The following is a 12,270-nucleotide window of genomic DNA, read 5'->3' on the forward strand; positions in this document are numbered from 1 at the left end:
ATGATGCAGTCCTCGCTTAGTGGCCGTTCTGGAAACTGTTTCCTGAGTTGATCAATGTGGCATCTGATGATTCGCCCTCCCTCCAGCCCCACTTCGTAAGAAAGGGGACCAGATGATTTGGTAATTTTACCAGGGACCCACAGATTCCCATGTCCATAGTTTCTGGCCCAAACCCAATCGCCCATTTGCAGCCCCCTTAGGGTTTTTGGTCAAGAGGCTTCTGCTGTCACTCTATCTGGATGCAACCTGTCCGGTTTAGTGATCAGTCACCACCCCCAATGAAGTACTGCAGGACTTTTGCCTGTAGCAGTGTAGGGCGTAGAATGCTGGCAAAGTAAAAAATCTGCCAGTCTGTGATGCCAGTCCCCTGTAACTATGCATTTAAGTGACTCCTTCATGGTCCTCACCATACGTTCAGCTTGACTATTAGAGGACAGGTGAAAAGGGGCAGACATTGCGTGTCTGATGAGGTTTGCTCTTAGGAAGGCCTGAAATTCAGCAGCACTGAATTGGGCCCCATTGTCTGAAACTAAGACATCTGGCAGCCCATGTGTGGCAAAGAGTTTTCTCAGCACCTGGATGGTCCTAGCAGTAGTCATGTTTGCAACTGGGATTACTTCAAGCCATTTAGAGTGGCTGTCTACCAATATGAGGAAGAGCTGTCCCTGAAAGGGCCCAGCATAATCTATGTGAATTCTAGACCAGGGAGTGTGCATTTCCTCCCACCTGTGAACTGGGGTGTGTGGCATTTCTGGCCTTGATTGCTGGCATGTATAACAACCATGTACCTGTGCTTCAATGTCCTTGTCTAGGCCAGGCCACCAAAGGTAAATTCTTGCTAAAGCTTTCATTCTGACAATGCCTGGATGGCTTTCATGTAGTGACTGTAAAACTCTATTTCTCAGTGAAGAGGGAATTATGACTCTGTTTCCCCATAGGATACACCCCTTGTGAGCTGATAGCTCACGTCTTGTAACGAAGTAACTCTGGAACTCAGAGCCTGGGCTTTTATCCAACCACCCCATGTGTACCCATGACAGCGCTCTACTAAGTGTTTTGTCTGTAGCTGTTTCTGCAGCTATGTCCCCAGCGTGGAGGGGAAATTTTGGCAAGTCCTGAATGGACAGAATTTTGGCCACAGGGGCCGGGTCTGGTTCCATTAGTGGCAGTGGGAGTCTGCTCAGGCCATCAGCATGGCCCATTTCTTTGCCGGGTTTGTGAACCAGCTTAAATGTGTATGCAGATAGGAAAATAGACCATCTCAACATTCTTGGGGAAAGTATGTGGGGAGTTTGTTTGTCTGTTGTGAAGAGTCCCAACAGTGGTTTGTGGTCTGTGAAGACCATGAAGTCCCTGCCATATAAATAGTCATGGAATTTTTTTATTCCTGCTACAATGGCTCTTAGTCAATTTGAGCGTAGTTACGCTCAGCAGAGGACAGTGTCCTTGAATACAATGCAATAGGGACTTGTGTTCCATTCTTTTCTAAATGACTCAAGACTGCCCCCACCCCATAAGGAGATGCATCACATGCTAAACAGACTGGTTTAGACTCCCTAAAATGAGTTACAGTAGATTTAACTGACAATAGTACCTTTAGATCCTGGAAACTTTTCTCATGAATGCTAGTCCATTTCCATGGAGCTTTCTTATCTAAGAGCCTGTGAAGAGGCTCTGCCAATGCAGCCTTGTTAGGCAGAAATGGATAGTAGAAGTTGAGGAGGCCCAAGAATGCTTGTCGCTCTCCTTTGGATTTATGACTAGGAGCCAATGTAATGGCCTTCACTTTGGATTCAGCAGGGTGAATGCTGTTAGCATCAATTCGAAATCCCAGGAATTCCGTTGAAGAAACCCCAATACTACATTTACTCTTTTTTAATTTGAGGCCTGCTTCACGAAGTCTCTGTAGGACAGCCCTGAGCCTGCTGGCTAATACCTCTGTAGATTCCCCAGCAATAAGTACATCATCAAAATAAGGGCAAACGCCCTGAACGCCTTTAAGTGTGTGTTCCATGATTCCTTGGAAAATGCCTGGAGCAACGCTAACTCCAAATTGTAAACGCTTTACTTTGAAAGCCCCCCTGTGAGTCACGATCGTCTGAGACAAGGCTGTGGCCTCATCAACCGGCAATTGATGATAGGCCTGTGCCAAATCTAATTTTGCAAAAACAGTGCCCCCTTGCAAAGAAGCTAAAATGTGGTTCACCACTGGGACAGAGTAAATGTGTTGCTTAAGGGCTTTGGTAATTGTACATTTATAGTCTGCACATATTCTAATTTCTTCGTTGGCCTTAAGTGGTGTGACTATAGGAGTTTCCCACTCCCCACCATCAACTGGTTGTAAAACACCCTGTTCTACAAGCTTGTCTATTTCTGAGTCAATTTTATGTTTGAGGGCAAAAGGGACCGTTCGGGGCTTAACCCTAATTGGGACCACGTTGGGATCTAGCTTGAATGAGAGAGACGGGCCTGTGTATGTTCCTAGGGCTGAATCAAAAACGTCTGCAAAGTCCTCACAAACTGACATTAGATTCGCAGCTTGTGTCTGGTTGATACCGGTTACTTGAATGCCTAAAGCATCAAACCAATCGAGTCCTATCAGACTCGTTCTCTGGCCTCCTACTACTATGACATCCAGGTGCCCATAAAACCCCTTAAATTTTACAGCCAAGGTGGCTTCCCCCTTAACTTTGACTTGAGCATTTTGAAAATCAGTTAAAATTATATTGGAGGGCCTTAGCTTGGCCCATTTTCTGCTGCGACTGCACACGAAATTAAAAGTGTCCAAGGAAATAATGGAGGCAGCAGAGCCTGTGTCCAACTCCATTTTACAGGGGACGACTTGTAGCTCTACCTGCAGTTTAAATTTTGGTTTGAGGGGGTGTTGGGCCCCGGTGCAGCATACACTTCTGCGGCTTTTACAAAACCCCACACTAAACGGTCCCTGGGCCCCGGTACCTCTCCTGGTCGGATCTTCTGACTGGTGTTTGGGTGGCCGGTCCCTCTGGCGAGCTCTGCAAACTGCTGCGATGTGGCCTGTTTTGCCGCAGGCCCTGCATGTGGCTGACCGGAATCTGCAATCAGCGCATTGGTGGCTGCCGCCACAACCTTTACATCTAGCTAAGAGAACTGCCTTGTAAGGTGCCTCTTGCTATTGCTTGCTGCTGCGGTGCTGTGCGTCGGGCTGCTTGTGTAGCTTGTTGACTTCAGGGTCTTCTTCCTCTGAAGATTCCTCCGAGCGTTTGGCATCCTCGTGGTGGACTGTTTATTCATGTTTCGCTGTTTTGGCAGGCTGGACGGTTTGGACTGCACCCCCGGCGGCTTCGTCTGCCATAACTTCATCCTGGGCTTCCAAGAAGGTTAAATTCGGTCTGGCAAACAGTCTTTGTTGGAGCGTTCGGTTCTGTAGGCCGCAAACGAGCCTGTCTCGCAGTCGCTCTTCTACATCAGAAAATTTACAAAGGTGTGCAGCCTGCCTCAAGGCCGTGATGTATTCTGACACTGTCTCACCAGGCTGCTGCAATCGCTGTTTGAAAGTGTAACGCCAAGCAATCACCGACATCTTTGGCTGGAAATGCTCTCCCAGCTTCTTCTTAAGGTCAGCGTAGGAAACTGACTCCAGTGGCGTCGGGGTGAACAGATTTTCAGCCAGGTCGAATGTGGCTGGGCCGCACACACAGAGCAGCATGGTGGCCTTCAGCCCATCTTCAGCTACCTGGTTTGCCCGGAGGTAGTTTTCTACCTGGGACAAGTAGGATGGCCATCCCTCTGGACGCTTGATATCGAATTCGCGAAGCCTTCCGACCTTGGGCATCTTCTGGTCTACTCGGCTGGTTCCTGCGTCTTCTGATCCTGCTTCTCCGATGCCCAGGGACTGATCCACTGAGCGCGTGGTCGCTAGCGTGTCTGGCCGTAGTGGGGGGGGGAATGCCTTTTCCCTCCAGGCGTGCACTGCCTCTCCCCTAGTGAACTTCAGCTCTTTTGGAGAAGCAGGATCCCACCCTCATCGCCAGTGTTGTGTAGTGAGTTTGTTGCGCAGGAATGAAGATGAGGTGAGTTCAACAAAGCTCATGGTTGCTATAACCATATGGTCCTCATTGCAATGGGTTATTAATGTACATAATGATGTGTTATTATGCTTACTATGTTCCAAATTATTAGAAAAATAAACCTCTGAATCTTAAAGTAAGAATTATTGGTTTGTGTTGCTGCCTCTTGTCTTTTCCATTGGGTTTTTCCCACGACACTATGATCGTGTGTATCTATCCCATCAACCCCAAAGAAAGTCCAGAGTGGTATAGGGTCTCCTGCCTGAGCAGGGGATTGAATTAGAAGACCTCCAAGGTCCCTCCCAACCCTATTATTCTATGTTCTATGCTCTGAATCGCTTCCCACTCCTCTCCTTTGGTGGAGTCAGATTCACATGCTGGCTGTCCAGCTTGCAGCTCTTTCTCCTGGCTTCCAAGGTCATCCCTGCATTCCTTTACAAGAGGGAAGACCCCATGGCTTTGAGGGCCAGGAGGAAGACCAGCCGCCAAGACAGTGGGCAGAGAAGAGGGGCTTAAGCCCAGGCAGAGAAAAGAATGCGAGTGAGTATCACAGAAGAGATTTTATCTCGTTCTCATGAAGCGAAAGAGGGGAAAGTGCATTCAGACTTGCAAGATTCTGTGGCTGCAGCCTTGGAATAAAGTCACAAGGTCTGACAAGGCATTAGTTCTAGTCCATCTTGAATGGTTGACAAATTTTGAAGCTACAAAACTATTGTGCCACTTCAGGCTTGGTGTGGAAATGCCATTCAAACATTCCACATAAGGGGAAAAAATCCCAGCAAGCAAAAGGGCGCTATTTACTTTGGGAAATGAGACAGTCACTCCCGACATCTAATGCTGTGCAGTCCCAAAGGCCACTTCCCCATCTCGGGTGGGCTGTTGCCGATCAGCCCAAACATGGTGGAGGGATAAAGGAGAATTCCAGGTGCAGCTCAGTAATCGGAGACGGGGCAGCACTGGGGAGCATTGCATGCCAGAAGAACTGGACCGAGGGACAGTTTCTTCTCTGGGGCCATCGCTCAGCCGAACACCCAATTCTCCCACCTGACAAAATATAGTGTGACTAAGTTTTTCCCCCCTAATGTGTATGTATATGAACTCTTGGGGTGTGGCTGCAATATTGTCTTTTATTTTTTACTTCCCCCTTTTGTTGGCTGAACACTTTAGTATTATTATTGTATTCTGTTGTTTTGCAAATACACTGCTTCTATACTAGAGACAAATTCCTTGGGTGTCTAAGCACATCTGGCCAAATAAAGTATAACATGTTAGAAATGTATTTAATAATTGTTGCCTTAACTGACATACTGTAATCCAGAGCCAACTTTTGGAATGCCACAAGAGTTGTGTCCAGTTTTGTGGTGGAAAGTCACATATTCATGGGCCCTCAGGATGTTCACCTTCCCATAACTCTTTTCTTGGGGGGGGGGAGTTGTTGGAGGACAGGAGACTGGCTGTGCGCACTTTCACTCAGATTTTGCTGCTCGATACCATTTTGTCATCATGCTTATTTCAAGCTTTTAATCAGCGTAGAGTGCCCTTTTGGCTACGTTTTAAAAAATTAAAAGTGAGTATATGAAAAAGAGGCCTGTTGCTTGGAATTTGGCAAGAGAGAGTCCTTGCATATCACGCAGTGCAGGATCAGACATTCAAGTCCCAGAACAGTATTATCTTAGCTGGACAGCAGTTTCACACCTACCTCAAGCCCTCCGGTTTCTTTCAGAATCAGGCGCAACAGGCGAATATATTCAGCTGTGGCTTTAAGCATATCCACCTTACTTGGCTTCCGGTCTTTTGGAATCAATGGGACAATAGATTTCAGCTTGGAAAAGCCACTGTTCAGATTCTTGATCTGTTTAGACAAAAAAGGGGGATGCGAGGTGAGCGATCAAAGTCAGCTAGAGGCCTTGATACTTGCTTGTGTGAAGAGAAAGTTGCACATGGCAATTTCATTAGAAGAGATAAATAAAATAATGAGCTTTAATAGTGCTCAATAGTGACTGTTAAAAAGTTTTGCAAATATGCCAAACATAGTTTTACAAGGTTCTTAAAAAATAAAATACTGAGTTTTAATAGTGCTCAATAGTGACTGTTAAAAAGTTTTGCAAATATGCCAAACATAGTTTTACAAGGTTCTTAAAAAATAAAATACTGAGTTTTAATAGTGCTCAATAGTGACTGTTAAAAAGTTTTGCAAATATGCCAAACATAGTTTTACAAGGTTCTTAAAGATGTGTGATGCTGGCTGTCACTATCAAAGCTTTTGTAACAAAGCATCAGATCAGGCTAATGACAGGAGAGCCTCTTTCACATTGTCTCCCCAAAACTGCTACTTTTGTGGAGTCTTCAGCTGAACAGGTTTCACATATCACACTAAGCCAAAAATGCAGCTGGCTTGGCGTTTCATGATCTCCACTATGACAGTAAAAAATTGGTTGTGTGAATCTATCCAATTACATCTTATTAGATAAACCACAAATAAACCATGGCTAATGATCCAGACCAGGACTGAAAGAACTACCGGAGGAGGGCATGAAACCTGGCCTTTTGTCTCTGGCAAGATGTTACTGCCAGCCTCCTGATACAACCTCTGCAGACTGAGATTAACCATTGACGCATTTCCAATATTTATGCAAAGTCAACTTTTGAAGTTGATAAGAACTTGCTCCAAAAATGCCAAGAACTGTTTCATTGCCCCTTTCTCAGGGGAGAAAGCTAAGAAAGCTATTCCGGAAAAGTCTGGGTTGACCTAAGCCGCCCAAGGGGTCTGATTCCATTCCCTCCCACACTAGCTTCTAGTGTCTCTCTACCACCTTCCCTACAAGAAAAAGCCCTTCCCAGCCTTTAATTAAAATGATTCTTTCATAAAATATTAATTGAATCATGTAAAAATAACATTAAACCCATTATGCATTAACAAATTTCCCATAAAAACTTATTTTTAACAAATAAAAATGAGAAAAGTTTAACGTTTTGGAAATATTTTCCAATAATTTTGATTTGGAGGGCCACTGAGAGGGTCCTAGGGGCCTCTGGAGACCCTGGGGCCAACTTTAAGAAAGACAGCTCCAAGCCTCCAGAAGGACAGTCTCCCCTCAGCTCTTGGGTATTAAGAATTTGGGGGAAAATTGGCAGCTGCATGCAGCTTCTGCAAATTCAATGTCTGTTTTGGGAGGGATAATGAAAACATCATTTACTGAAGAACTTTCAGAAGATGGACAATCTGGGCATTTGTGGTGCTTTTTGAAGACCTCCCCCCCATTGCAATTACACATGTGGCCATCGCCCACCATGCAGCTTCTGCCTCAGTTAGGACCAGAGTTCCCAGATGGGCACCAGAGTTTGGACAAGGCAAGCATAACCTATGGGCCAGTATGAAAGAGCATTGCATTTAACCTCTAAGTGTGGACCCTTGAACACAACAGAGACCAATCACAGATGTGGCTATTCCTAGGTGTGCAGCTGCCCTTGAAGTGCAGGAGTATGTGTGTGTGGGGGTGGTGGTGGTGGTGGTATTTTTCTTCCCATGGGATGTGAGGAGGGTTTTCAAACTCAGCCTTCTGTCTCCTTGGAGACTCCAGATGGGTAGGGATTGCAATTCCCAGCATTTCTCAGCCAGCCAGCTTGTCATCCCAACACACCTGGAAGCTGCCAGCTTGGGGAGTGCTGGGACACACCACAAGTTTGCATCTGCTTTTTGCCTGCCCAGACAACCCTCAGTTGCAGGCAGAGACCAAACCAAACCAGACACTTTCCTGAGGCCTGAGCCAGGGCTGCTTCCTTGGAAGAAGATGGGCCAGGTGAGCCAGTGGGGAAGGGCCCCATGCCTGCTTACCCTCTCTCGCTCTTTGGCATTAGCTGCCCGTCTCCGACCCAGGACCTGCTCCCGGTTCTCGGTGGGATAATAGTAGCCAGACGGCTTCCTCTTCATCCGTGTAATGGGCGCCATGAAAGGCAGGGAGCCAAACTGCTTGCTTAGGATCTCACCCAGGACTTCAGCTGGAGGGGCCAGGAAGAGCCGAGGCAGCTGCTGAGATTCCCCACCAGAGGCTTCCTTGGCCATGCTTGCCCTATATTGCAAAACAGAGCCATTCATCACCGGAGCAAGGCCCCCACAGCTGCAGCAGGTTCTGTCCGTCTGTCTGTCATGCAACTTCTTAAGGGGAAAGAGACGGAAGGGGGAGGGACAAGGTGGCCTGCAACCTCTGGAGCAGGGGCAGTTCCCCTCCTGCAAAACTGCAGTTTCACAGAGTCTGGATTTTAAAGGCCGGTTCTTCCTCTCTGATGCTTACAGTTTCATCTTGGAGCCATCGCTCAGATGCTGGGAGGTGAGCTATGGAGAATGGGAGACTCCAGCCCCTCCCTGTATTCATCACAATTAGCTTGGCTGAGCTGAAGCTGCTAACCCCTGACAGGCCCCCTCGCTGGAGGTCAGCAGCCTGGCTAGTGGCTCGTCAGGTGTTCAGCCTCTAACCAATTAGAGGAGAAAAGTCAGTGTGCAACTTTGAAATTGGCCGAGTGCTTTTGCATTTCTCATTCCAGGCAGCCTGAGTTGGGTTTGGCTAAACCCCGGATCTCCTCTGCCTCCCTGAGGTTCAGCTTGCTTTGAAGCCGCTTTGAGTACCCTGAGTGGAACCCCAGGGAATCTGAGCCACCTGGGAGAACCACTTAGGGAAAAGGATCTGCTCTGGAACCTACTGTGCCAGATTTCAGGGCTGCTGCTGCTGCTGTTATGGGATGGCTGATTCCAGTTGGTCCCGCTGGGGCAGCTCTTCCCACCCTGCTTGAAAGCAGCAGTTTCTACAAGATGCCCAGAGGAACAAGTGGTGGTGGTGGGAAGATGCTGGGGCTGCATTTCCTATTGTAGTGAAGCATGGAGTGGGCCATGGGTTTGCCAATGCCGTCAGCTTCACTGTCTAACCAACGCCATGGATTTCCTGGTCACCCATCCAGGATGGAAGTCAGGGCTGAGCCTGCTTAGCTTCTCAAGATGACCCAAGGGAAACTAGCTGCTGACATCTATTCAGATGGTGGCTGTACTCCTAAACCAAGAAAGAGTTCAGATTGAGGGACTATTAAGGGAGGATTTGGCTGCCTGGGCACTTGGTGCTTGTGAGTTGCAAGGGAGTCACATTCCATCTTAAGGAACAGGTTGAACCATTTTTCCTGGTCAAAGACGACCTGACCTCAGTTATCAACACTCTAGCTCAGGGGTCTTCAAACTTGGCCCTTTTATGATTTGTGGACTTCAACTCCCAGAATTCCTCAGCCAGGCACGCTGGTTGAGGAATTCTGGGAGTTGAAGTCCACAAGTCATAAAAGGGCCAAGTTTGAAGATCCCTGCTCTAGCTCCTGGTTTAAACTACTGTAATAAGAAGTGCTTGGGGCTGCCCTTGCAGACGGTTCAGCATGATGCAGAGGGCACTGGCGAGAGTGCAGCCTAGGAGATGAGATCCTACAACTGCAGCAGTTGCCTTCATTTCCTGTTCAAAGGTTGTTGGCCTTTGAATAACCCTCCGTTCCTCTTAATTGAAGTTGGCTTAACAACAGAACGCATGTCAGCGATATCAGTGAAAAATTCCCAGTCATCTTGGCCTGTACTTCTCTCTGGCATAAAAACAGAAGAGAATGGAAATTCCCTTTTAGGAATATGATGTCAAATATTCTCCAATATTTGGGTTTCCACAGTACATTGAATTGTGGTGTGTTTTTTTTAAAAAAAACAGATTAGGTTTGTGCAACACATTACTTGTTACTTATTGGTTGGTTATGGAAAATTGAACAAGTATTTTATAAATACCTCTTATGAACATTTTGCTGAAAATGGAAACAATAATTGCTGATTTATGGATTTGTTGATTAAAATGGGTTGAATATAGGAAGAAAGAAATTAAATGTAATTTTAAAGAGGATTGAAATACAAGTTTGTAACTGCTTTTTATATCAATATTTTTTGCACTTTTATCTTTTCCTATTTTGCATTTCACATTTATCTTTTCCCTATACGAACATTTTAATAAAAAATATATTAAAACAATAGAATGGGAGCCTCCTCCCTTCAGCATGATATGTTGTGTTGTACGGGTATTGGGCAAAATGGGTCAGTGTCTGAACTGTAAAGAGTTGGAAATAAATAGTTGGACTTAGAAATAGAGACCCATAGCTGCGTTTGCATATTCTTCAATAAGAGCAGTAGAATGCCTACAAAATGAAGACATTATGCACATTTACACCATGAATATTCTAGACAAGGGAACAGAAAAAGACCCCCAAGTATAAGTCTGAGGGATGTGGCTCCACTGGAGTGTTTTCTCCTGGTGGACCTGAGTCTCCACTTTGCCAGCTTCTGTGCCCCTCTTACCTTCTTCATTCAGACCACTCCAGTTATTTCTGTTGTGACTCCTGTCACCCCCTGCTTCCCCCTCCTCCTGCTGCTCCTTCTGACAGGGTCCCATGTTCCAGTTGCCTGGAACATCTGCCCCAAATATCTCAGCTTTCTTTGTCTGGTGGTCTTTTGAGGCTTTCCCCCCTCTCCTGTGCTATTTCTGTGACTTCCAGGATTCTCGAAAGTCACATTTCAAAGGCTTCCATCTGCTCATAACCTCCCTGGATATTGTCCAGGGTTGATAGTGATGTTTGATCAGACCAGCATTTGGTCCTTCTTAGCTTTAAGACCTTTTCACCTGAGATAAGAATATACTTCACATCTGAAAAGGCTTTCCTGCCATCTTCTATTTGACGCTTTATTTCACTGTTTTCCTGTTTTTATAATTAAATGCCCGAGATTGACAAACTTCTTGTGTTCTGCAAAGGGATTTCATTGGTTATAGTTTTCAGTTTGGAAGGACCCTTATCCCTTGAGATTGCCTAGCACCTTGCAGTTTGTCATAGTAAATCATAGCCTCTACTTTTTGCTGCTTGTTTCTATTTTCTTGGTTAGAATTTTCCTAACTAACTTCCTTCCAGAAGTACAGTATCATCAGCCAGTATGAAGTGGTTTATTTCCATATTCGCCATTGAAAGTCCTGATTCTGTGCTTAGCTCATCACATATGCCTTTGGTACAGAGGGGTGACGTGGAGCGGTGACAGGAGAAATCCCTGACACTCTTTGGGGGACCAAAACGTCTTTGAAAAATCTCCCTCAGCCTTAACAGAAACTTGTCCCAGATTCATTATAATTCTAATGTTTTTGCCATCCATTTCAAGTTGCTCCAGGGTTTTGATCAGTATTTCATGATGGTATGTGGCTTTTGTGTAACTGACCAACTATAAAATTATGTCCTTTGGTTTTTCTAAATATCTCCCAATTGTTTTTAGATTGAAAAGCCCTCTCTAAGTGCCGCTGTCTTTCATAAATCTGGTCTGAGCTTTACTAATTGCGTTATTGAACCTTTCTGGGTTCATTAAGAAAAAACTTATTAAACCATTTACTACATTACTGATAAGATTAATGATACTGTGTTAATGGCATTCTGTAGTTCCTGCTTTTCTAGGAAGTGGAATAAAAGCTGTGTGCTTAAAGTCTTTGAGCAAGTGGCCTCCTTGCAGAGTTTGGTTAGAGGTTTTGCTGATTTTGCCTTGGAGATTTAATGATAATGATAATGATAATGATAATAATAATAATAATAATAATAATAATAATAATAATAATAATAATAATAATAATAAGAAGAAGAAGAAGAAGAAGAAGTTGGAAGGGACCTTGGAGGTCATCTAGTCCAAGCCCTTGCTCAGGCAGGAAACCCTATAACATTTCAGGCAAATGGCTGTCCAGTCTCTTCTTAAAAACCTCCAGTGTTGGAGCATTCACAGCTACCTGAGGCAAGGAGTTCCACCGGTTAATTGTCCTCACTGTCAGGAAGTTTCTCCTTAGTTCTAGGTTGCTTCTCTCCTTGACTAGTTTCCATCCGTTGCTTCTGGTCCTGCTTTCAGGTGCTTTGGAGAATAGCTTGACTGCATCTTCTTTGTGGCAGCCCCTGAGATACTGGAACACTGCTATCATGTCCCCCCTCACCCTTCTCTTTGTTAAACTACACATACCCAATTCCAGCAACCGTTCCCTATATGCTTTAGCCTCCAGTCCCCCAATCATCTTTGTTGCTTTTCTCTTTAATATTTCTGAGATTCTTGCATCTATTCTCTGCCTTCCTGTTCCTTAAAACTTTAATGGCATTGCTTATTTCACATTCTAGTCTGGATTCAAGGTTGCAAATGGGTGAG

At 45.4% G+C, this 12,270-nt stretch overlaps 1 protein-coding gene across 1 annotated transcript; it reads right to left on the bottom strand.

Moving 5' to 3' along the window:
* Nucleotides 1-4,880: 4,880 nt before the first annotated feature.
* Nucleotides 4,881-8,112, bottom strand: FIGLA (folliculogenesis specific bHLH transcription factor; the record flags this gene model as incomplete). The annotated part of the gene is made up of 3 exons (XM_081333430.1): nt 4,881-5,093; nt 5,749-5,901; nt 7,885-8,112. The coding sequence occupies 3 exons, from the start codon at nt 8,110-8,112 to the stop codon at nt 4,881-4,883; spliced, it is 594 nt and encodes a 197-aa protein (XP_081189556.1).
* Nucleotides 8,113-12,270: the final 4,158 nt, after the last annotated feature.

Source organism: Vipera berus, assembly GCF_964194415.1.
Source record: "Vipera berus genome assembly, chromosome: 8".
Classification (NCBI taxonomy): Eukaryota; Metazoa; Chordata; class Lepidosauria; order Squamata; family Viperidae; genus Vipera; species Vipera berus.